The 25,803-nt window shown below is 44.8% G+C and overlaps 1 protein-coding gene and 1 long non-coding RNA gene across 5 annotated transcripts; one reads left to right on the top strand and one right to left on the bottom strand.

Moving 5' to 3' along the window:
- Window positions 1-545: 545 nt before the first annotated feature.
- Window positions 546-17,039, bottom strand: ATIC (5-aminoimidazole-4-carboxamide ribonucleotide formyltransferase/IMP cyclohydrolase). Its single transcript, XM_015867983.1, has 16 exons — window positions 16,904-17,039; window positions 16,648-16,774; window positions 16,233-16,309; window positions 15,362-15,428; window positions 13,981-14,069; window positions 11,919-12,070; window positions 11,633-11,789; window positions 9,677-9,802; window positions 9,418-9,525; window positions 8,748-8,833; window positions 7,849-7,938; window positions 6,684-6,812; window positions 5,829-5,921; window positions 2,238-2,420; window positions 1,342-1,497; window positions 546-923 (listed from the first exon to the last, which is right to left on the bottom strand). Exons 1-16 carry the CDS (start codon window positions 16,923-16,925, stop codon window positions 804-806), a joined length of 1,782 nt encoding a protein of 593 aa, XP_015723469.1. The 5' UTR covers window positions 16,926-17,039; the 3' UTR covers window positions 546-803.
- Window positions 17,040-17,758: 719 nt separating this feature from the next.
- Window positions 17,759-24,121, top strand: LOC107316473. 4 transcript variants are annotated; one of them, XR_004308072.1, is made up of 5 exons: window positions 17,759-17,943; window positions 18,248-18,307; window positions 18,659-18,823; window positions 20,082-20,159; window positions 20,279-20,709. It is a non-coding gene; the product is annotated as an uncharacterized LOC107316473 (long non-coding RNA). The 4 variants fall into 4 exon arrangements; XR_004308071.1 differs by lacking the exon at window positions 17,759-17,943 and adding an exon at window positions 17,996-18,053; XR_001556377.2 differs by lacking the exon at window positions 17,759-17,943 and having other exon boundaries at window positions 18,061-18,307.
- Window positions 24,122-25,803: the final 1,682 nt, after the last annotated feature.

The following is a 25,803-nucleotide window of genomic DNA, read 5'->3' as shown; positions in this document are numbered from 1 at the left end:
AGAAAATGTTGAGGCTTGCCACCAGAACTCCACAAAGGAGTAATCACCTGAAAAAGATGCTGCCTTAGTGGTGGTCAGCCCTTAAATGAAATCTAGGAGAGGTGAAGTCAAGCTCCACCCCTTCCAGGAGCACAGCTGAAGTACCATCACCTGTGCTCCCTCAGATGGTTTAATCAGAGGTTCAGGCTGTGATTAAGTTTCCCATACAATGACAAACTTGCAGCAATGAGCTCTGCCACCTTTAAGGCACCAACCTGATGCTGTCTCCAGCCAAAAGCCCATGGAGGGCAGGGCTGAGCATGCAACTTGCATGAAGGATCCACTTCCCTCACCCCACAACAGATCAGAAGCACCTGCAGCAATGTACATGCTAATTCCAAAGTAGTGGCTCAGCCCAGTTTACAGCCCAGCCTTTTACCCATTCATTCAATAAGCTGGCCATAAGCCAAACTCACACCATCCCATGTCCTTTTAATGAACTGGTAAAGTCAGTGCACAATGTATGCCATAAGATTTACTTCAAAAATAAACCTCAGGACACGGTATTTGGATGACATAATACAAGCTTCTTATAGCTAAGAACCATATGTTTATTTGTAAGAGACACAAAGAAATGTAGAATGGCCTTTTCTACATTAGAGGTCAACCACCTGCACTATTATCCTCTGCTAGTGCAGAGAAAGGTCTTTGCAGATCTTACTGAACACAGACTGCAGGTGCCTCCCCATCAAGCTGGTGATACTCCAGTTATTGCTGCTGGTGAGACTGTGACCAAACAGGGGCCACAGCAGCTCACAGGAAGCTCAGTGATGGAACAGCCGAAGGTTGGTGTGGATAAGAGTTATTCCCAGCTCATTGCAAGCTTCAATCACAACCTCGTCGGCAGCAGAGCCAGATGGGGCAGCGATGAACTGAACTCCACTCTGAACAAAGACAGAGATAAGCATAGGGATTAGAAGACTGAGAAACCAAATTGCCCCAGAAAGGAGCCTCACTTCTTTATTAACATCTCACTCCAAGCACTGAAAAAACAACAGCCTCCATTGCTCAAAGCAATTCAAAGAGGAGTTCCACGTCTGAGTACTCAGCTCTTTCTACAGCCCAAGAGTAAGATAGTTCCTCTGGAAGCAAGAGACTTTGTCTTGATCTTAAGCTTTTTTGTATGTGTGTTTTAAAATAAAATTTAATGCTCTTTTCATCCTAAACCAACAACCCAGTAACCACACCACCATGCTGCCCAGGACACACTACTGCAGCCAGCACCCTCAGTACAGAACAGAGGCATTCCCCAGAGCTGCGCCCTGCACTCAAGCAGGAAGCCCAGCCACGATAAGAGCTTACCCGTTTGGCTCTGTCAACATTATCCCTAAAAGGGAAGAAGGCATCAGAGCTGAGGGAGACAGCAGTCAGCTTGGCAATCCACTGCTTCTTCTCGGCTTCCGTTAGCTGTGCGGGCACCTCTTCAAACATGGCCTGCCACTTCACCAGGTCCTCATCCTGGAGGAATGAGAAGTGCCAGCTCAGCCCCATGGCTCCAGCTGCTGGCAGCACCCACTCAGGGGACATTGGGATGAGCTACGGCATCCCTCTGACCCAGCTCAGCTGTGCTTTCTGCTCCCACAGCTCTGCTGCTGACAACCTCGCACCAGGAATTCTACACACCCAAGTGATGCTGGGAATGCACTGCCAATGTCAGCTCTTCCTGCATCCTTTAAACACCATCCCTTTCCCTCTGCACCCCAAAACTCAAGGATTCTCCTCCAAGTTGCTCTGTTCAGCCTGCCTGCTGCTCTGTGTCAGTGCCAGCACACACCACCTGGGTGTGGGAGATGACTTTGCAAACAGCAGCTTGGTTTGTGATTCACCTTCTGAACAGCACTGAAGTTCTTATCCCCTTAAAAAAGCAGCCACTCTGAGATGATTCATTCAGTCCCCAGTCCAGCTCTTGGCTTTCAATACTTAAAAAGGACATGCTATTTTCTTGTCTCACTTGTACTGAGGAGGTCAAAGCGATTCTGGGAATCCAAAATGCCGTAGAGGCAAACAGCAAAGCACCAGAAGGAGCAGCCAGCAGGCACGATGGGACAGGGAGAACTCAGTAACTGAGGCTTTAACCCTGCCTTAACACCAGGGGCAAACATCCAAGGACACCAAGCTGCACAGCAACGTGCAGAGCAGGCTCCAGGACTTCAGGCAATGGGTGCAGCATCAGAGAGACAATCGGGGAACCCTCTTACCTCTCCAATGGTGCCAGTGACGTACTGATCGATGGCGTTGGAGACCTCTGCTCTCTTCACTCCTGCTTTGAACTTCATGGAGAGCACACGAGGGTGGTGCCGCAGCCACCAGCTGTTGGCCTTGTCACCAGCCAGGCGTGTGCAGTGGATGCGGGACTGCTGGCCCGCCCCGATGCCAATGACCTGAAGAGTGAACACAAAGCACCATCACACCCCACTTCAGAGCAATTAGCAAAGAACTCCCACAAATGAGTTGCTCCTTACCGGATCAAAGAGAAAACACAGGTAATTAGCAAGGAAAGCCAGGAAAATAACAGCATCCCCAATCCCATCACCTGGATACAGGGACAGGCAACCTTGAAGCCATGCATCACAGCCCAACATACAATGCAAACAAGCCCTGGCATCCTATCTAGGTGAGTTCAAGCTTGCACTGGAGACAAAGCCAACTCTTAGAGTGCTGACACTACTGAGAATTAAATGTTGCTGGGGACATCTTGGTTACTGGACACTGGCAATACAACACCAGTTTCAATCTTCTCAGCAATCAGGGAAACTCAGTATTGTCCGAGTCAGCACATTATGCTTTCATGCCTCATTACATTCAAGTCTGGAGCCAGAGCAGGCAATGCTGTGTGTCTGTGGCAAGCTCTCATGCTCCCCTTCAGCCAAGATGAAATGATCAGTGTGTAAACACAGCTACTGAGCTGGGGGTCTGCCTGCTGCTCCTCAGCCCTCTGCCACAAGAGCGTGCCAGGCAGACCAACACAACATCTAGCCACACCACGGCTGTCAAACCTCAGGCTGGTAGCTTTCCTCTGCAGATTCCAGAGGTTCTGCTTCCCAAAAAGAGCTCCTGCCATTTCATACCAGTGATCTGTCAGAAAGCAACACTATTCCACAATTCCCTGCCCCCGTGAAGCCAGAGCTGAACTGTTCACCAGATTGCTCACATGGGGTATCGCTCCAGGGATGCTGTGTTGAAGCCAGCACTTCTGGCCACCGCCTCAGAGTTTCCAGCTCAGGCTGCAGCAGATGGTAAAGCTATAAGTCAAGCACTGCCCTCAAAGGAATGAATCATTTGTCTTTAATTAATCAAGACACACAGTGACTTCACCTCTTACCAGAACCATAAAAACATGCTGCTGGATACTGTTCCCTCAAGGAACAAATGAAAGGAGTTGGGCTGCTATCTAATATCATCTGCTCAGCTATAACTGAACAGTCATCAGCACTTAGTAAATTCATAAGGATATTGGTGTCAGGGTAAATATTAAATAGGTTCCATGCTTCTTATGGCTTAGGGACACTTTCACCCCTAGCAAACACTCCTTGATGTCTAACCTGCGCTCCTTACACTCCATCTGTTCCATCTTCAAACTTGCATGGGATTTTGCACCTCAAGGGAGCTCAGAGCCAGCAGTACACAGCTACATGGTCTCATTAGTGGAGGCCCCTCTTCCCTACACAGCCAAGGGGGATCACCATCATCACACACCTTAACTCACCCAGCCTTTAAATGTGGGCTTAGCAAGGCAGTTCAGGCTAGCACAAAAGTTCAGCCAAAATAACATGTCCTGTAAGTGATTCACTTTGGCTCAAAGCAAAGCCCAATGCGTCCCATAGGTGGAATATGGGGCAAAAGCATGGAGTGGATGGGATGGGCAATGCCCAAAGAAGCTCTGCAGAATGGTGCAGGTTAGCCTGGATTTAGTCAGATTTACTGCGATTGACGAGTGAAAACAGAAATTCTAAATACATCTGGAGTTATTAGAACAAATAAAGGGCTTCACAACTGAGAGGGCAATGCAGCACTGGTGGAAAACAGGATGGTAAAATAGCAAGTTTGGTTTATCCCACTCTGCAGAGAATAAAGAAAGAATAATTTGGAATTGTTGAAGTCCAATAGCATCACTGGAGAAAGTGTAAGCCAGCACGGTGCAGACTTTGGCTCAGCTGCACTGAAAGTCAGACAGAACAAGTGGAAGTGTTTATTGCAATTAGTGGCAGTTGACTTCCTGCAAATTAAGTGACACTCGGGTCCATTAATGCTTCCTCCCACTCCAGCCTTCCCTAGGACTCATTAACACCAAGCCCCAGCTGGAGCAGTAGTGAAGTCAGGCTGTCAGAAAGGCTCTGGTTATCTGATGCACGGGAGTGCTGAAGCAGAACAGAAACTGTGCAAAGCTGAAACAACTCCTGGAAAAACAAAAGCAACAGAACTGAAAGAACTCTGGATTCCCCCAGCTTGGCTCACACAACTCACATAATTAAGTCCCATCCTAGAAATGTGTTTGAATTGGATATTACTTCTTGTTCCCTATCCTTAATCTGTGCTATTTTCCTTTGCACCTAAATATTCCTGAGCACAGCTGATGTCACATCATAGTAGGTGATATGATCAGTAGTTAGTTCTGCATAGCATCACCAAAACAGACCTGAGCTTACCAGCATCTTAGGACTGATTTCCTGCCCATCTGATCCTTGCGAACAATGGTCGCACTGCTCAGACTCAAGAGGCTTTTTTGACATTTTAAACCTGGGAGCCAGCTGCAATCTGAGCTCCTCCATCATCACCTATAGCAAGCTACACTGCTATATCTGCATATGGACTGTAGCGAGTCTTGTTAGGAAGATATTAAGCTTTGATTTAAAGACCCAACACAGATCTGCCACTCTTATAAGCAGTTGGAGTGGCTGCTGACCTTTACAAGGCAGAGTGCAGCACACAAACCTCTGATCTTTGCCTCTTTGCCTTTCCTGTCACATATACAGCAAACCAAGACAATGCACCTTAATACTTGATTGAAACACATCCCTGCAAATACACAAAGCATCAGTGAAGCAAGGCTGGTTACACCCCTGCCTGCCCACGCCGCCTTCCACTCCTCCCTCATGCCCTTTTCCTTCCATATGGTACACACATTACCACACACGTTTCAGAAACAGCTGCAGCAACATGTTAGGTCTAGATTTAGAAAACCACTAGGGGAAACTGCTGCTGTGTTAAGGGAAAAGGAGCAAAGATAGTGTCACCTTTGTTCTGGGGCTATGAGAATTAATGCTCGAGGACAACGATCCACTCAAGAGCAAGAAAAAAAATACAGCAAGGAAAAAGGAAAGAAAAAATCCCAGGCCTCCAGAGAGGTGCTTTCAAGAACCACGCAGCACGTGACCCTAGAAAATACTGTGAGGCAGTGCTGCAATGTATCCAGGCTGCAAAAACAATCTGACACATGCAGACGCAAGAGGAACAGCACTGCAGTTCATTCACAATCTGTACTTGAAACATACTGTTCTGTGAACACTGATTGATCCATTCTGATAACTGTCAGGGGCAGTTCACCTGTATTTCATACAACCACAGAATGGCCTGGGTTGAAAAGTACCACAATGATTGTCTAGTTTTAACCCCCTGCTATGTGCAGGGTCATCAACCACCAGACCGGGCTGCCCAGAGCCACATCCAGACTGGGATATTTATTTCAGAGTTTCCTCTTTACTAAATGATTTTAAACCCTGTACCTGACCAAAGCACACTGATCAGCTTGGCTTGGAAGAACGGTCCCCAGAGTAGTCTGGTTTAGTTACCTGCCCATCCTTGGCGTAGCACACTGAGTTGGACTGGGTGTATTTGACAGCAATGCTGGCAACAATCAGGTCTCGGACAGCAGACTCAGGCAGCTGAAACAAAATACCACCATCAATCTCATTGACTCAGTCTTTACAGATCCAGATGGTTCTATCACAGGCCCTCATCCTGCAAGGTCTTCTGTATTTGCTTCCTGTCCTCAGAAGTGCTCGCAGGCCAAAAGCTAAACATATACTCAACTATGCACAGGACCGTAGAAGCAGCTCATGCAATCTGCATTAAATGTTGATTTAAGTACACTCCGTTGCTAATTTATTAATATGATTTTTATTACCTCAAGGTCTTGCTTCTGATCCTATGACTAATAACATGCTCGTTAAAACATCTGTTTTTTTAATGAGAACAATGAGACACAGAAATAACTAATAGTTATCTGATGATGTGAACCCTAAGTGATGAGCAACATCAGGAAGGCCAGAATTTATGTACTGTATATACGAGAGAGAACAACACAGTGAGTCAGAGTGAGATCACAGCGGATCTGTGGCACACACCATCTCACCATAAGAAATGAAATAAAGTGACTTCTTATAAATAAAAAATATAAATATTTTGCTATTCTGACATCAAGGACAGGGCCCAGCTTTTCTTATTTACACAAGGAATCAAAACAAAAGCAAATTACCCTGATTTGCCCAAGCATTTTCAGCCAAAAAGCTTGCTGCATTATTTTGTTCAAAGTTTATTGTAATTGTAATGCAAGAGCTCTTAAAATAGAGCAGTGCTCACTTCCTTGATGACAGCACATCAATTGCCCCTACTAGTTTCTTAGCTCTTTATCTTCTAAGACTTACAGTTTTATTCTTTGTAACGATGTTCTTGAACAAGGACCTGTCAATGACTGCATTATTCCTCTTCTGCATGAGCTGCAATCCATAGAGGGTTCGAATCTCATTGTCATCTGGCTCATAATTAGGGTCCATCTAAAAGCCAAAAGACAGGGCAATAAAACACTGAGCTCTTCAAAGCTCAAGCAACAGCTCAGGTTGCAACATCCTCAACAGAACCTAGAAGAAGTGAACTGTTTAGAGAAAGCAGCATTAGAACATCAGGAGTTAGAATCAATTGGAGCACTAAGGTCTCAACCACTGGAGATGACATTGCAGGAGTGAAGAGGGAACCATCCATGTTGAAAGCCAAGAAGCCTACAACATCTTCCCATCTTTCACAGAGATGTAAAAGCATTCACACAATCAAAGATCTGTCTAGTCTCCCACAGCAAAGTTAAGCTAGAAATGTTTTGAGAAGGGTTTATATACACCTTAATGTACGACTCCCAATGCCTTCAACATTAAACTGGTGAACATGATTATTTCCAGAGATGCATTTCCCTGGGGAACACCCATACAAGCCTGCAGCACAGTTAAGCCACACAAGTGTATGGGGCCAAGTTAAACGGAACTGTTAAACTGCATTAAGGTCTACCCAAGCATAGGTGATTCAGAGTTCTGATAGCCCCTGTTCAGCTAATTGAGACATGAAGTAAACCAGATTAAGGCTACTAGCTCCAAATACAAACACGTACACTCTTTGTATGGTTTTGCTAACCCCTTTAAGTTAGTTCAGATCAACTTTCTTTAGTAATCCTGTTCAGACAGGCCCTAAAGCTACAGACTTAACCAATACAAACTCATCCTTGCAAAGCTAATTGAATTCAGAAGGTAATCAGCTGCCAAGATTGTCTGCAATTTCATTCCTGCTTGCCTGAAGCTCTGGAGCCATCTCCTACAGTTCCCTTGGTAGCAACGCTACAATTGCAACTTCAGCTAAGCCCTGGATTTTCTTTCCATACTGCTAATGTTCTGTGCTCGTGTGTTGCTCAGATTCAGACAGAAGTAGGACGTGTTTGGCTTACACTGCAGGGAAGCCTGGACTCCAGATAGCTGTGGGTGCTATCCAGACACTAATATCTGGTACAGGAAGAGCACTGCAGGGCTGTAGGGCAACAGGACTACAAACCTGGAGGACACAGTAGCCACCATTCTTCTTTTTGGAAAGGATTTTGAGAGCTTCTTCCTCATAACCAGGAGCTACCACACCATCAGATACCTGCAACACAGAGATCTCAGCAACTGTGTCAAAAAGAGAGGGGCTAATGCAGCAGACTCTCCCTGTCATATCCAGAAAGGCAAAGGTTTGCCCCTCAGAGGTCTTTAAGTACTATATAGTACCAAAGGCACTACTATGATATCTGTCTTAGTACTTGAAACAGGAAACAGCAGTGGTGTTCAGCCCATAGCAGGACTGCTAAGGAGTAAGGAAAAAAAGCACCTTGCTTTATACACAACAGAATTAATAACTAATATACTGTTCTAGGGGTAAAACTACCAATGTGTGACATCCTCACTTCTCAGCTCCAAAATGCCTAAAAAAATAATTCTCTCTATATTATAGTCATTTCAACAGTGGCCCTCTTGATGACACAGAAAGTCAACAAAACACTGCTGAAGAGTTTACATTCATCAACACCATGAAGCGTGAAGTTTAAATGTATTTTGTTCACATTCTCATCTCCTAACAACGATGGGCTTGGTTTTGTTGTTTTAAATAGAGTACCAAATGTTGTCCTCACAAAGCAGCCAAACACCACCTTTCATTTATTTCAAAAGAAATCTGTAGTGTACACGACAGCCCCTTGCACTGTGCTTTCTCCTCTTAAGAAAATCAGAAGCAACACATAGCAGGATGAGAGTCCTGTAAAGCATCAGCTCCCAGCACCCCAGACAGTGAATTACCCAAATAGACAATAAATCATCTTGAGTTATCAAATCCAAACGTGAATGGCTGCTACAAACCAACAGTTCCATCTACTGTGATGCTCCCTTTTCCCTCAAATGATTTACTGCTGCTTAACAAACCTCTCTGGAGATAATCTTAGCAGTAGGCACATCACAGGTATCAGACAAGGCAATGAAGTCACCAAAAGAAGACATCCGATCAGCACCTGCAAAATGACATTTTCCAGTCATTTCTCCAAGTATGGCAGAATATTTCCACCAATCACACAATGGTTTTCTGTGGGCAATGACCAAAAGTGGTCCCTAAAGTAGTGAAAAATGAGGACACGTGCTGGTGTACCCTTCAACTTAATTTCACACCTAAGTTCACTTTGTCTTCCATAATCTGTCAGGTTCTGTTTGTTTTTTGCCACAGACAATGAGATAATCAGCAAGGTATCTCAGATAAGCAGAGCAGGGAATTCTGATTTACGGGAGTTTGTTCTTTTTGTAACCTCTGAATTTCAAAAGCATTAAATATCACCCACCAAATACTGGGTAGAAACATTCAAATCAGTATTCCCTAACATCCTATCTGCAGCAGAAGGCTGAGCATGCTTCCAGCCAAACTCACTTGGAAAGCAATTTCTGATATGTGGGCAGTTCACTTAGTCAGTTGCCTATGGAGAAAAACCTGAATAGGAGGAGTAGTCTACAGAGGGAAGAGCCAGCAAAGCACAAAATATGCTGTCCAGAGCAGAGCCTTAAGCAGAGCTCTTCGGACAGGTTGGTTTATTCCTGGGCCTCTCACCTCTGCTTCGAGCGTAGGCAGATGCCAAGGGTGTTAAAGTCTTGTGTAAATCATGCACCATGCAGACTTGTGCCTCCTCCTCACTGAGAGGTACTCCAACAGCAGCACCTAGTGGGAAACACAAGCCAGGGCACTCAAATCAGAACCCTTCCTCGAGCCCTGCCCATGGGGCCCTGTTAAGACACAGATACCACTGGTAGGGCCTGCCAAGAGTCAGTCTGTTCAAAGAGAAAAGTACGGCAGCATGGAGCCACTCTACCTGCAGGACTGACGTGTTTGAAGGAGGCTGCAGCAGGGATCCCTAACGCCTGCTTGAGTTCCTTCACCAGCTGCCAGGCGTTGAGAGCATCACACAGGTTGATAAACCCTGGAGAGCCATTCACCACTGCAAATGTAACATACAAACAGATTAAAGCAGGCAAGGTCTTCTCCCCAGAGTCTGCAGAGCAAGTGGAAGAGATTGCTTCCCCACCAGGAATGAGAATTAGTACAACACTGTTCTTTAAAAATGACCCAGGCTCCTCAGCAATAGATTAACCAGCTTGGAAAGCTTCAGTGGCTCTTGAGGAATGTATACACTTAGGACTCAAAAGGTGAAAATGCAATTCCCTTTCACAGCACAACCTTAGAGCAACACACTGTCCCAGTTCCCCTCCCCTTCTGGGAAAGATGGGGGAGGAAAAAAATATTCCCCCTCATGTTTTTGAGTTGTTCAGCTGACAGCAATTTGGAACACAGCCATCTCTTTCTGAGGGAGCCTAACAGAGCTGGATTTTCACTGAGAGGCATAGACACTGCTGTCAGTGAGGAACACAGAAAGCACTGCCCTCGTTCCATAGCAGACAGATTTCTTAACAAATCTGCTAAATTTGGGTGGCTGTAACTCAACAAAGTACTCATGCAATAGCCAAACTCAATACATAGCATCTCCAAATGAACCATTCACAGCCACAAAGCTAAAGCACAGATTTCTGACGAAAGGACCAAGAGTAGAAATCCTTTGAAAGTTTGCTTCCAAAACCTTTTGCCCCAGCACACATAAAACTGCAAGATCAGCATTGACAGAGCAGGGCTGGGATCATTTCAGATGCTTAAACAACTCTTCTCTCTTGAAATGTAATAATACATAGCCAGACAGGTGAACACAATATTGTTCTGCTGCCAGACCTAGGAGGCAGACTTGAAAGCAAATCAGCTTCTACTGCAGAGCAGAAAAGCCTCCTAGGAGCTACAAGGCAGAGCATCTTTTCACCAACACTAAAAATGAACTTAAGAAAGCAAGCCTGGCTACTTTCGTTCTCTCCAAACCAGATATTCCCCCATGGCAGTAAGGCTGTGCTGGGTATGCACCTGGTGAAAAGGAGACGACAGACACCAGACCCATCTCAGCCCTTGCAAGTGAAACTGGTATTCCCTGCCACTGTCACCACTAGCAGCAACAGCACTCTGGAAAATTGAGGCAATAAACCCTGCTCAAAACCGCTGCAGAAAGAAAAGTAAGAAAAATCATTCAAGCCTAGAGAAGAACAGCTTGATTTCTGGACAGCAATTGGTGACATGAAAAGTCTGGGCATGTACTAAATGCAGACAATGAGGAGAAAAGGAGCTTGAAATGATGACAACTTCTCCTCTGCAAAATCTCAAGCTGATGTCAAACAAGAAGCCCATTATGTAAATCTGCCTGAAGTGTCTTCAGTATGGACACATCAACCTACACCGAGACAATACAGAGCTACCATTAAGTCTCATGGGGATCAGCTCAACCCTTCCCACTGCAAAGCCAGTGCCCCTCACTGTAAAGTGGCTTAACATAACACACTGCTGGGCATCTGTATGGGAAACTGCTAATCACAGCCTGAACCTCTGATTAACCATCTGAGGCAAGTGACAGGTAAACTGTGCTCCCAGAAGGGGTGAAGCTTGACTCCACCTCTCCTAGATCCCATTTAAGGACTGACCACCACTAAGGCAGCATCTCTTTCTGTTGATTGCTCCTGTGTGGAGTTTCTACAGCAAGCCTCAACATTGCTGAGTCTTTCCTATATAACCTCTAGCTATCCATCAACTTCACCTTTATATAGTTACAACCGTACAGCATCCCTTGCACTAAGGTACAAGGTGGTATCTCATTTCTAAAGACACTGACAGACATGCCTGTTTGCCCACCCACCCTCTTTTATTGCTGCCCCAGAGATCCCACTTGTCAGGGCCTCACCTGTCAGGGGAAGCTTAGGCCTCGTGGTATAGAGCTGTGCAGGACTCTGGTGAGGATTCATGCCGTACCTCAGGGGCAGCTGGGACACCCCCTTGCTGTATTCCTTCCTAAAGTAGTCAGAGATGGCTGCATCATACTGAGCAGTGTGGGTGAAAGCCTAGGGGCAGAATAGGGGATGCTTGTCAGCTTAAAAACATCCAAGTACAAATGACTTAGTGTTTAATGAAATGAATAAATGAAAGACAGACTAGCCTTCTCACTTCTACTGTGAGCAAGCACGACCAACCTTCAGAGCAAGGTGACGTCTGGTTTCTACCGAAGTGTCTTTGTCCTTTGATGCTGCCATCTCCTTAGCTACAGAAGAGTAGTCTGCAGGATCACACACAACTGTCACACGAGCATGGTTCTTAGCAGCTGCCCGGAGCAAGGCAACTCCTCCTGCAAGAGAAGCATGGTGGCATGAGGCACTTCTCATCTGGACACAGCGTAACCACATGAGAGGCCAAGAAGGGACATGCATCAAGCAATCATTTGTGCCAGATGGATGTGCCCACCTCCCCAGGCTCTGTTGAGAAAAGGGGCCATAACAGCATCTTGAAAACGCACAAGGCAGTCAGCTACTATCATTCAAGCCAGTGCTGAAGGTGCAAAAAAAACCAGCACAGCTGCAGGGATGAGAAAATGAGTCCCATGCTGTGCAAAGCACCTGGGGAAAGAACACCTTCCAGCAGCACAGCCACGTCCTGAAGAGGACAGCTATCTGTACATACTGCTTTGACACTGTCCTCTGCAATGCTGGGCTAGGGAGGAGTCTACAGGAAGATTTATTTCTACTCTACCAAGCAACTGAGGTACTCAAATCTCTCTGCAAATATTAATGAATACTGTGCAGGTCCTCTGTGTGAGATAAAATGCCATGCCTCCCCCTTAAATCTGACTCTGCACAGCGATTATAACACTTTAAATCATACAGGATACTAGGCTGTAGCAACAGAAAAGCAGAGGCTGGCATTGCTACATACAGAGCAAGTACTACTTCATAAAACATTTAATAGAGAGCTCTGCTGGGCATCGTTTGGACTAAACTACTGCAAGAAAATTCAATCCCCATCCAATCTCATGGCACAAAACTGTGCCTGCACTGTGCGCAAGCTGCCGTGCAGAGATGCTACAGTGAAGCAAAGGCAAGTCTTTGGGGGTTAATAACCAGCATGAAGAGCAGAACTGCTGATAATACAGGCATCCGTGCTTCTAAACTCATATCACTAACTACCTTCCTGCACATGCAGACCCACTTCTTTCTCTGTAATGTCTTCCTGGTTCAGCCTCTCCTCCAAAACTGGTTTTTATTTTTATTACATTGCCAAAGGTTCTAGAAGAGATTTAATTGGCTCTCAGTAGGAAGCATGCTCTACATTCTCTTTCCTTGTAGGCCTCTTATGTTGAGAAGTGCTCACCTTCTCCATTTACACAGCACAACCTGCCAGCCTGATAAAACAGCCACTTCCTATTGCTTAAAAGCAATGAGGTTTACCCTGCTATGCCCTTCAGACTCCTCCTTGTAGCCCTCAAGCTCCTCAGCTGTCTTCAGTGGAGAAAGGGCAAAAGCCACCAGGAAGACTAATCTCCTGCATGTTCCTAGGAAGTGAGGCAGAAGACAAAATTTGTGGCCCCTCTTCTTTCTTTACCAGAGGGAGGCAGTTGCAATAAGAGCTGCAGATCTATTACACTATTAGATGCTCACCATGTCAAGGTGAGATCAGCTGTCAAAAGAATTAGTTCGCAAATTCCCAGCAGGTCATTTCTGCACACAGTCATTTTCTAGTGCCCTGACACAGAGAAGTTCTCAGTAACACCCTTCCTTCTTGAATATTCTCACAACACACCAGCTTGGTCATCATTAATTTATTTTCATATGCCAGCTACCATGGATGTGATGTTTTGAGTGTGTGATGAGGATAATCCTATTGCTGGCAAAATCTTCATTAATGGCCTGGTAACTATTGCTAGGAGCAAGTAACCCATATGAAATAAGTGGCCAGCTCATGTGGAGGCCACAGACAGAAACATTTTAGGGTATAGGATCAGGTTTCCTCATCTCCTCCCTTTAGCTGCAGCACAGAAATAGTTCCTGTGACCATAACTTAGAAAAGGGGTATAGCAAAAGCATTTTGTTCCAGTAGGACAGCATCCTAAGGAGTTACAAACTCACTCCCTGTGCATCAAACAGATGTCTGATGGTTCCTTACGAGCATACAGGGCCTCCAAACAAAAAGAAGAGGATTGAGATCACTTAAAAAAAACATCAAGGCTGCCTGGAGAACAGGTTTATTCTTCCTTTAACTTACCAATGTCAATCTTTTCCACTGCTTCTGGTACAGTTACACCCGGAGAAGATACAGTCTTCACAAAGGGGTAGAGGTTACACACTACAACTCTGAGAATTAAGGGGAAAAGCAGGGTTACTCAGAAAGAAATTTAAAGGTCAAGCATGACTTGATATGCACGAGGTATTATCAGTGTTCTTGTGGTCCTCCTTTTCAGACCTGTGATCAAAATAAGATCCTATAGGCAAGGCTTCTTTTTGCAGAAGACTTAAGAATGGTGGTGTTTAGTCATAAAGCAAGAGGTGTTACAGTGGTGAAACACTATGGATGGTGGCAGCATAGGCACATACAAGTTAACACTATGCATTATACAGTGATCTACATTATTACTCTGGATGCAAATGCACGGCTTTATGTCACTGATGTAAAAACATGACTCCCCTGTAACTCAGGGGAGCCTGCTTTACAACACAGTGTATTTTGAACAGCTCCCACTGCGGAGTCATCCATAAGGACTCCCATGGTTTTAAATTCTGGGTTTTCAAATCCAGCCTGGAAACCCATTCATCCTCGGCTCACGTCTATTAAAATCATTTTTAAAAGAAAATCAAGATGGACTCTGGCCTAATTATTATAGGCAATCTATACCCCCCTGTCTTGGTTACATCTACTATTTATTATGTTCAATTCAACCACTTATTTCTAAATCTAAGCAGTGACAAAAGCGGATGCTTACAATCACTAGCTAAAATCAAGTAGTTAAAACAGACCCAAGCTGCCCTGCATAAGAACAGTATGTAAATGCATTTTAACAAAAACAGAATAGAAATCTTGTGTATGTGTTAGTGCATGAACTGTAACACTTCATTTTCTGGCTCCAACTCCTTCTCAGGGTGGCCAAGTAAGTTTTCTGGTTTATATCTGCTTTCTGTCTGTGCAGAGGATGCACGCTCTTGACCTGTTTTGCATATCTAGTCTTTACTCGTGTTGAAACTCAGTAAACATTATGTAAATCTCAAAGGGTATGTTTACTAAGCAAGCATTTCAAAATCAGGAATTGCCATCTGATCAAACAGCCAGAGCCAAGCTGAGAGGAGCTGTACCAGCTCCAAAAGCACTGAGTTCAACTTTGCAGTAACAGCAATGAGACTAGTTGTTGGGCCTTAAAATTCACAGATAAACAAAAGAAATTAAAAACACCGTGGAAAACATGCATAACTTTCTTTAAAGTATTTGTTAAGTGCAGAAAAATCACACTCTTGAAAGCATAACATCTCCCAAGAGGAAGAAGACAACAGATCTTCTGCTGTGCAGATCCCCACTGCTCCCATCCGCCAGCACTGATCTCCAATGTTCATTTCTCATTACAGACAACTTGCATCTCACCTTCCCCAAAATTTACCTTACAAGGCTGAAATCTTGTTTGCTCATATCAGCTTTATCCTCTGGAATATTGCGAGCCAAGATACCTAGTTACACAAATAGTACATCCTCATTAAAATAAAGAACTGATGCCACGACAAATGTTTTTTGAATTCAGCACTTCTCTTCACACTGTGCTTCTCCCCACACCCATAAGCTTTCTCACTCGATGGTCCTCAGGCTGTCTTCCATTTCCCTGGCTCTATGGCTGTTCAAATTCCATGTTAACAACTTCCTTTCTTCCCCCCCAATACAAAACCCTGGAAGATTTATAAGCATTCCCTTGGTAACCTGGAAATGGTAAAGCTGACAAGGAGATCATGGAGAGGAAAAAGGTACCTGTCATTTATCAGCCAGCAATAAGCAAAGCCTATGAAACAGCTGAAGCAAGAGGCTGTGACTTTAGTGGAACAGCACAGGCTGAGGTCAAGGAGCCAGGAAAGATGCAGAAATCACCCACTAAAGACTACGCTGTCATGGTCCTTATGCTGCACACCAGATTCACCCACAGGTTAAAAATCAGTGGAGCTTTCTGCCTCAACAGGCCTGAAATTGCCTAAACAAAGAATTCACAACTGCATTTACAGAGGAGCCCCATTACTTATAGCTCCGGGGATGAAAAGCTCTAACTGCAGAGATGCCAGCCTAACAACAGAGGAAGTAATTCAGCCACCACACACTTCTTCTCCACCTTGTGCATCATACCTCCCCTTTTGCTGCTAGAGCAAACCTGTATTCATTTCTCAGTTCTTCCTCACAGTTCTTAAAAAGACATTAATCAATCCCTTCTTTCCACCCTCACTGCCCATGGATTTCTCTTTCAGACTGAAAACACACCAGCAGAAACATACCAGCATGGACTGCAGGATGAAGGGTTTTCACTCGTCCTCCTAACATCTCAGGGAACCCTGTCAGGTCCGAAACATCCCTGCTCAATAAGAAAACACACAGCATCACCAACCGCAGTGCCACAATGACTTCATCAAGAGGCTCAGTGATTAATTACCATTAGGGGACAGTTAGATCTACTGGTAATGTTAGGACACATCATTCAGACGCAACTTTTCAGCTTGCAGAAGGAGCTGTATCTCCTGGATTTACCCAGGAAGGTTGCAATCTTTTGCAATGCCATCCTTAAGGAATGCTCATCTCCTTTGGAGAGGGAGAAGTGCTTTGCATTGGGCTTCACTGATAACCACGCAAGCAGGTGGGCAGTAACTCTGAGTGTTGGAGAGCAGAATACAGGGCACTGGGCCGTGCATGTACCTGACGGGCAGCCCCGCATCCCTCAGGGCCGTGGCCGTTCCTCCCGAAGCGATGAGGCCCAGACCCAAAGCGTTCAGGCTCCTGGCGAACTCCACCAGGCCGGCCTTCTCCGAGACGCTGAGCAAAGCTGAAAGGCGAAAAGGCCGCGGATGAGTCCTTCGGAAGCTCCACAGAGCACAAACCCACCCCCCTGCAAACAACCGCCACGCGGCCGCCATGCCCGCGCCTTCCCCCCCCTTATCCCACCCCACGTTACCGAGCTGCTGCCGGGCCGCCATAGCGAACGATACGGGTCAGAAACGGAGGAAGGAAAGGAGAGAACGAGGGCGGCCCGAGGGGATTTGGGCTCTAACAGTCGCACCACGTGGGACCTCCGCCCCACCCCGGGTCGGGAGGGAGGGGAGGAAGGGGCAGAGCTCGGGTTAAATATTGCTGCTTAAAGGGTGTGCTGCAGCCATCAGGTGGGGGCTGAAGGCCTGCAGCTGTGTAAAATCCAGCACAGCACCACTCTAAGAAACTGTGCCTAAAATCCAACCTGAACCTCCCCTGGTGCAACTTCAGGCTGTCACATTGCATCCTAAGCTTCGATCTGGGACTTCCACACATGCATCTGTTTTATCTCCCAAAGAGCCATTACCCTCACACAGGGCATTAGAAAAGAAGTAAGAAATGCCAGTTTGTAGATCCTGCTGAAAACTGGGAAGCACACCCAGAAAACAGGGCTGTTGTGATTTGTGCGTCTCTAGGCTTGGGCAGTATTGTCTGTGTAAGAAGGAGTCAAGCAAGACATACAGAACACTAAATAAAGTCGGTATATGTATTACTCTGAGTAGCAGCTAGTGACAAGCAGTAATAAATTACCGCTCAGGAGTGCGGCTGGGGCCAAATGAAAATATACTGCTAAGTGGTACATGAGCACCATCATTATGAAAATACGTACCTTGGAGAGAACTGCGGCTGCACACGGAGTGCAGAGCAGTGCAGCCGAGGTGGGCTTTGGGGATGATTAATGGACGTGAAAATGAAAGATTTGACGGAGCTCTGCATATTTATCTGGGGCTGGAGAGCAATTGCATATTCTGGGGCAGCATCTGAGGCGCTAAGGACCACTGTGATGCTGCCTGCAAAGCAGGGTGTTTGGAGATGCTGCAGATGCAAGCGGATGGCCATGCTAGCATATGCACAAGAGGACAGAGCTGATACTGCTTTCAGACAAATAAAGCGTCCTTATCAGCATAAATAGTGACATTTGGGATTTTTTGCTTGTCTAGCAAGGTTGCTGTCCCTTGGATTGAGGTGAGGCTCCTGTTTGCACAGGGGCTTACGTGCAAGGGGGAGGTTTGAGTTTACATTGTGTCCTCTTGGACTGATGTCTGAGTAGGGCTGTCCTGGCTGTGTGCTCTTGTGTATGGATTTGGATATGACAGGAACATCCTGGTTTTGGGGGGCCACACCAAGAAAATAAATCACCTGCCTCCCAAAATATCTAGTTTTGCTTTATAGAACTTAACTAACTAAGTGGGGTGGTTTTTCTTTGGTGATATTTACAGGATATTCAATTATCTTGTGCTCTGCTCACATTCCTTTATTTATTCGATAGGAGCGATGTCTGACTGAAGCCAAGAGCGCAGTAGCATTACACTGGAAATCATGGGAAGAGGTAAATACTACAATTATAGATACTAAATTAAGGTTATTTCTGAATTGTACCAGGCCTACATCCAGGGGAGAAAATTCAGACTTAATTAGCAATGTACTCTGCTGTGTTAATAGAGAGATGTAAAAGGAAGGTGAAGCTGAATAGACATACAAAAGGGACAGTGTTTCTGGTCTTGCTGTTGTCAGGACAATACCTTAGATTCCCTGCTCTTAAGGCCATAGGGAGTAATAGCAATGCTTTCCAGCTTGGCTGTGAGTCCCTGTTTAAGCTTATTCTCTATTGTTACTTCTTTTCACGCCAAGAGAAATGTAGATAAAAACGGGTTAATTTGGCTGTTTGTTGATTTGTTAGGGTAGGAGGCCAACCTAGGTTTCTCCGGCCATCACTGCAGCTGCTTGGGAGCTGGCAGAAGAGTGGGCTTGACCCAGCATTGAACCAGGAAAGGCCCAATCCAAATGGAGGAACCAAAGCACAAGACCCTGCAACCCTGCCTCAAGAAGCAAGGTGTCATCCATGGTGAGTGCTACAACAATGGCCTCAGCAAACGTGCCTCACAGCCACAAGGTGCTTTGCTAAAAGCACATTACTGTGTGCATCACTACATGGACAAAAAGTCTTCAACTTGGAAATTAGTCATCCTACCATGTCTAGTTTCATAAATAAGCTTGATTCCCTGCTTTTCTCTGTACATCTCTCCATACTCGGTTTACGTACAAGCAACCTCTTGCCTCTTTATGTACTTTCTGAACTGCCTTCACATAGAAATTACTCTGCCTTAGCATAGTCATATTTAGGAAGATGTAGGGCAGATGCATACATGTGTAGCCAAACATTTCTACTGACAGTTATTTAAATAGGAAATAGGGAAGTTGCAGTGGAAATGCTAAGTTAAGGCTTGAAGCAGTCATTGAGCACCTGGTGGAAGGGAGGGCCAACCTAGCGGAGCTCAGGTACATCCAGTGCGTCTGAGTGACCAGAAGGGATGGAGCCAGGATCCACCCCTTCCCAGACCTCATTAATGGGTTGGCAGTGGAAGCAGAAATATCATATGGAGATTTCTGTATGCCCAAGGCCTTCTGAGCGTAAGTAGTTTCTTTCCTTTGTTTCTTTGTCCGTGGCTTTTATATTTGGGTAAACCTTCACTTGCTGTAGCTTAAGACCTTGCTATTCTGCTGTCATTGTTGTGCTTCCTATTGCATTACAGAAGTGTAAGTGAGGAACATGTTGCAGCCCTCCTGCCATCTGCCTTGTTCTGCTTCACATCTTCCTTCAGGATGCTTTTTGCCATATGCTGGACCTCAGCTTCTCTAGGTGCCTTTAGTGCCTTGACTTTAGTTTTGCAAGAATCTGTATACAGTCAATATTATGAGACTGCATATCACAGCTTTGAGAAGTCATAAAAGTGATTACTCAAGCAGGCTTCAAATGCCTTTTCTCAAATATAACATGGCAGGGATGGGAATGGAATGCATGATATAGGTTGTTTTCTAATGGCTAGCATTGTATCTTTCTTTGTTTGCTTGTTTTTATCTACCTTTTTGCTTTAAGAGCTTGCAAGAACTGTAGGGTGAAGTCTTTTGGGGGTATTCCAGGAGAAAAAGAGTTGCTAAGCTCTTTAACTGCGATCAAAATCTGCCTCATGCTGTCCAGGCCATTTGCCACTAGTTACCCAAATCTGTGAGCTGACTTCAGCAGCTGAGCTGATGAATGGCCTTGCTGGGAGTAACTGGAGAGACTCAAGAGCTCTCATTTTGTGTTGTTTGTTCAACCCTAGCACTGGAGAAGCTGTTGGTGTCCCATCCTTGGTGGTACCCAGGGCCAGACTGGATGGGGTCCTGGGCAGTCCAGTCTGGTAGGTAGCAATCAGCCCACAGCAGGGGCTGGAACTGAATGGGCTTTAAGGTCCCTTCCAAGCCATGCTGTGAGTCTGTGAATCCTGAGCACCTTTTCTTTCGCTGTGCTCCCATTTAGATCACCTCCCTGGGGCTGGCGTATTTTCAACTGGCTGTCTGTAAATCCGTCGTCGGAGTCACATAAAAGATGCAGAGATGATGCTAAGATTCAGAGACACCAGAGAGTTTGGTGTGCACAATGGGTTTTAAAGCTTATGTCTCCATTTCAAACACCAACATAAGTTGTTGGGTTTTCCCAAAGCTTTGCTATTACTTTCTAATGCTTTTTTCTGCAAAAGAAACAATTGCCTTGTAATAGAACAAATTTTGCAGATTTCAGCCTGAGTTATTCTCATAACGCCCCAGATTATGAATGAGACCCAAAGGTGCATAAACCAAACAACAATTTATTTTCTGAATGTTCCCATTCCTTTCCTCACAGTGGTTTGTTCCTATCCAAGCACAAGAATAATAATAATAAAGTAAGAAAGAGTTTCTTCTGTTGGCAAATTGTTGTGTATTCTATTGTCTGGAACTCCCGTGCAGTGAGACAATGATTCCCAGAGCATAAGACCCTGCGTCAATGAGTGAGGAAGCAGCCTGTGATGTGTAAGCAAAGGGCCAGAGCAGAGTCTCATAGAGGTGAGTCGTCTATTGCAGGGCTGCTGCAGAGCTGTGCAGGGAGTGGGTTCCCACTAGGGTGCGCTAGGGCAGTTATAATGGAGATGGTGTCCTTCTGGGATCAGAATGGAAGCAATATAGATGCTTGTAAGAAATGGCACCTGTGCTCTTTAAGCAGAGGATGTGATTAGTTTCCCCATCTTCTGGCTACAGCTTTTCACCTAGAAGAGGGTAAAGCACACTGTGAAGTGCTCAGTGAAGCTCCCTGAGTGCACTGAAGTTTGGGCTGGAAGAGACCCTATGGAAGAAGAGATGGTAAAATGCTCCCTGGGTGGGATGAGAGCCTGAAGGCAGAATTGACAGTTCTGTCCACCAGGCATCATCTGTTGTAGGGCGAGGAGGATCTGCAGTAAAAAGCAAAACAGTCACAGAGGAGTTCTTAGTACACAATACAAATAGCATCAGGGCTGATAATAAAGTGTCAGGAGGCATATGGAAATCAGTGAAGCTTGGCCTGAAAGCCTTGCAACAGATTAAGAAGAAACATGCATTTTTGTATAGTAATCCAGCCTCAGTCATCTTTGGTTGGCAAAGTCCATGAGATACTTGTCAAGGGAAGAGAGAGACTGAACACAGTGAGAGAGAAAAGCTGGGAGGAAGACTAGCTTAGACTAGTCAGTGTTGAAGGGCTTAGGCGAAGGTCAACAAACCCCATCATTCAGTTCCACCGAAACATCCTGCTCAGCTTTTTGTCAAATGCCAAGGAATGGCTTGCAGGGAAAGGCCAACTCTGTGAACTGTGGGACCCAGGAAACCCTGTCAGGCTGTGTTTCAGGAGACCTGACAGCAAATGCAGACAGAGCTGCAATATTGCAGCATGCCTGAGAAAATGGCAGCTGGTCAAAGGCAGCAGGAGGCTCCCCTGGAAAGCCAGCCATAGGAGGCTGTTGATATGTGTTATGCTTAGAGCTAACTCTGATCTGAACCCCAGAGAGCTAAGATGTAGAGTAAGGAGTCTTGCCTCAATGTCTTGTGGTCTCAATAGGAATGTGGCTAAACAGGATGGAAAAAGACAGTTGTACATGTGACATGTCCAGCATCATGTAGCAGTCAGTGCCACAGCCTGTGAGACCCTGGAGCAGTCTCGAATTGGCAGATGTTTTTATTATAGTAGACTTTCTTAGGGTTGGTTTGGTTTTGTGGTTGTTTTTTTTTTGTTTGTTTTTTTGTTTGTTTCTGATTTCACACATAATAAAGACAGGAGGATGGAGGGAGAATGAAGCTTTTTTTTTTCATAAATCACTTTTATTTTCTCAACCTCCAAGGAAACTGGACCAGGTCGATGTGTTTTGGCTTGAGAAACATGGATAACATCTTACTGAAGGGGGGGGAGGGAAGAAAATGAATGTTTTTTCTTTTCTTTAGTACTTAAAACTCAGCGGCTTTTGATTCCTCAGGAGTATCTTGTGCTTTCTGAAATGCTTCTATCCTGTATGCCCTGCATTCATAATCAGCTGTGGCTCCATCTTTTGCTTCTGACCTTCCTTGCTCTGAGTCTCCAGTCACAACAGGACAAATTCTGGCTTTTCAGAACTGTCTCTCTGAAGTGTTACAGCAAGAAATGACCAGAGGAGGAAGTTTATTTCCCCAGAAGACATCACTGAACCAGCTCTTTTTCACCTAAATCAAAGCCAAGCTTTTCATTAGAAAAAAAACCAAACAAACAAACAAGCATTTGAAAATGATCAAGAGGCCTTAAAATTAACATTTCCTGGTTGTAGAATAAAGAATAGAATTTTCCAGATAATATTTTTGCAGGAGAAATAGGATTTAGTCATGCAGCTAATTACCCTGGAGCTGCAGAGCTGTGATGTTCACGGTACCTACCAGTGTACAAGCTGTGTCCTGCCTTGCTTGTTGATTTCTGCAGCTCAGATGCACAGAAGAAGCCTGCACCCGACCCCTCCAGGGAGAGAACAGGATTAGTGTTGGCTTTGCATAAGAACCTCTCTCCTCCACACTTTGTGCAGTTCAGATGTTGTAACCGTGCCCATCTCTGCTCTGTGCCTCTTTCTCTGGAATCACTGGAGCCATCAGTTATGCTTTGACTGGGAGGAGAGTTGGCCTGGGGAAGCATTTATAATGTTCCTTTAAAGGTTATTTGTTATTGTCTTTTTCAGAGTGCATTCATCTTTGCTGTTTTATAGGCACAAGCGCTCAAAATTCCAGTGGCAAACAGGAGCGAGAGTGGATATCCAAGCTCTCAGGAAGCAGCCATTATCACCAAGTTTTATTGTGACCCGGATCAGTTGGCAGGAAGCGCATCTGTCAGCCCTCAATCACATCTGCAGGACGGGACAGTCATTTGGCTGAGCTCAGGTTAATCATCACCTGGTTCCCACTGCACTATGGCTCTGTGCAGTGGGAGAGAACCATTGGCTTTATTACTAGTTGCGAGATGTAGGCCTCTAAGATCCACCACTGCACCATAGGAGCAGGCAGTCAAATGATGCCAGAGTGGCAAGGTTCTTTTCCTGGGTGAAATTAACAGGTGCATGGGAATAAAATAGTTGACCCTATATGAGATGAGTTCAGTGGTAAAAACATCCTGGGATTCTGGCCAAGGCAGCAAGGCCAGAGGGAACAGTCAGAGTAATGGAATGGGGATTCCTGCAAAATACTGCTATGGACTTCCAACTGTATTCTTCAATTTAGCTAGCTAATGTTTTCTTCAGCACTGGCTTTTAATTAATGATAATATCATTAATCACATAATTAGGGGCTCAACCCATCCTTATGAGACTTGGGTAACTAATAAGGACTGGTAACGCTTCAGTTTATTTTGCTGCATTTTATTGTCTAATTTAATGTGGTTGAAAAGAAGCAAGCATGCTGGGAGCAGAATCTCCAAAACAGAACATTGTGCTGACAATATGCAACATCTTGCTATTTCTGGAGAGCTGAAGAATAGAATTATTTTATTTGCACTTGTTTTTATTTACATTGTTTTTCCACTGTCAGAACCTGGAGAAGAACTTGCTTGGATCTGGTCATGTCCATTTGACTCATTTTGTGCTCACAAACACAGTGGGAAAGGGTGATTTCTTAAAGCCAAAGACTGTTTTATCACAATAGGTCAGGTAAATGTCCTTTAAATAGAACATAGGGAGTTCTTTCTTAAGAGAATAACTCCTGCAAGGGGCTGAAATCTTGCTATTGGGCTGCTTCAAATCCTGTTGATGCCATAATGCATGGCAAAGAGCACATTACATTAAGAATACATGTGACTGACTGAATCATGTGAAATGGTTTCTGCTTTTACTGGATTAACGTTAGAGACTTGGGTCTAATGCCGGGGGTTGGAGAAAGACTGATTAATTTTCCACGTCATTCTTTTCTGTTCACTTCTGACATTTTGCTGCCAAAGTCCACCTTTACTGTTCAACTGTTCCTAATTTCAGTGGTTATCAGCATCGTACCCTCTGGAAAGAGGGCAGGTCTTTTCTTTAGAGACACTTTAGGCCAAGGAGATCCTTTTGTAAGCATCCTGGGCATGGATAAGGCCTTGCATAGTGAACTGCATGAGGTTTTTTATTCCTGAAGAAGCAAGGGTAAAAGATGGTGGTAAGAAGTCCAGCATTTGAAGTCCATTCTCTATCACAGATCTCCACTGACAATTGGAACGGGTTGTACTCTAAAACAATAGAAATAACCTGTGGCTGTAGCAGAGAGTAGATCTAGTAGATCATTTCCAGTTTCTTCCATAAAGAAGTTTCCATATTACTCACAAATACACATTGCTTTCTAGAATCATTTTTTGTTGCATGTCATGAAGCTCTTGATCTGCATCCACCTGAGCCGGGCAGCATTAGATCAATTCCCTCCAGTCCTTTCTCATCTTTGGATTTTACCTTTTCACTGCTGTCATTATTTACCATCTCCTCTGCCCAAAACCTCATTGTTACTTGGTTTGCAGCCAGCTTTTTTGATTGCAGATCTTGCAATAATTACTGGTTTGGGTATTTTTGTTGAGGACACGATGAGACTGTTGGTGTTGTTTTGTTGTTGTTCTTTTTCTTCCAGAAAATGAAGCTTTAGTTTTTGTTACTGAAGAAAACTGAAAGTTGCCTGAAGGATGCAAACTAGAAGGCAAACATTTAGAATATACAGAGTGCTTTTATAAACTCATCAGTTTTCAAGCTGGTTTCAGTCTAACTGAAAAGTTTTGCGCTCTTGGTTTAAGCAGTACAGCACAAACAATATCAATTTCAGACACATCTTGCATCCACAACCCTTTCATCATTGACCTCATGGAAATGCTTCTGTTTCTCCTACAAGTCTCCATGTAACATTATCCTGGCTAGTTTAATATCCTAGTCTGTGCTGTGTTGTGTGCTGCACCAGTTTTGTTTTCATCTTGCATTTTATTTTCTTTACTTCCACATGGTGAAGCTGAAATACTGCAGCCCTCTGATCCTGCTTTAATGTTTTCCCCTGATTTTCAGTTGTGCTTAGATCAGCATTTACTCATCTCTGCTGCCCTTGTCTTTTCCCCTTGTTCTCTATAACACGATCAAATTTTGTTTGCACAGGATTTTTATGGACTTCTGCATTCACTGGTTATGGGCCGGCTTGTCTGTTGAAATTCCCCCCCATCAATTGTGCACTTTGACATCTCCTGCTAACTGCTGTTCTTTAGCATCCATTTCTATCGCTGCCCTCCATTTTCCAGGAAGAACTTCTGATTAGGCAATAAATGCTGGGCTATCCATCATCATTTGCCTATAAGATGCTCGTCAGCCAATCAGGCACAGATCACTCTTAATTGATTGAAGCGAGCCACGGATAAAATAGCTAAAGGCCCTGATTTCCATTGACATCTGTGATCCTGTCTGATGTGATAAAAGTAAGGCAGGGCTGTTCTAAATGCCATGTAGTACAGCACAGCATGGCTGCTTAAAGACCTGCAGAACTCAGGTGGTT

This window comes from Coturnix japonica, chromosome 7 (genome assembly GCF_001577835.2).
Source record: "Coturnix japonica isolate 7356 chromosome 7, Coturnix japonica 2.1, whole genome shotgun sequence".
NCBI lineage: Eukaryota > Metazoa > Chordata > Aves > Galliformes > Phasianidae > Coturnix > Coturnix japonica.
Note: the sequence above shows the minus strand (reverse complement) of the source record. Positions and strands in the feature narration are given on the sequence as shown.

Excerpts from the sequence above, each read along its gene's own strand:
- ATIC (XM_015867983.1), bottom strand. The coding sequence starts at position 16,925 with ATGGCGGCCCGGCAGCAGCTCG. Across the intron at positions 15,429-16,232 it reads TCATCCTGCAGTCCATGCTG|GTATCTTGGCTCGCAATATT; the intron begins GTATGTTTCTGC and ends TTGTGTAACTAG. Across the intron at positions 1,498-2,237 it reads TCACTGGCACCATTGGAGAG|GATGAGGACCTGGTGAAGTG; the intron begins GTAAGAGGGTTC and ends TCATTCCTCCAG.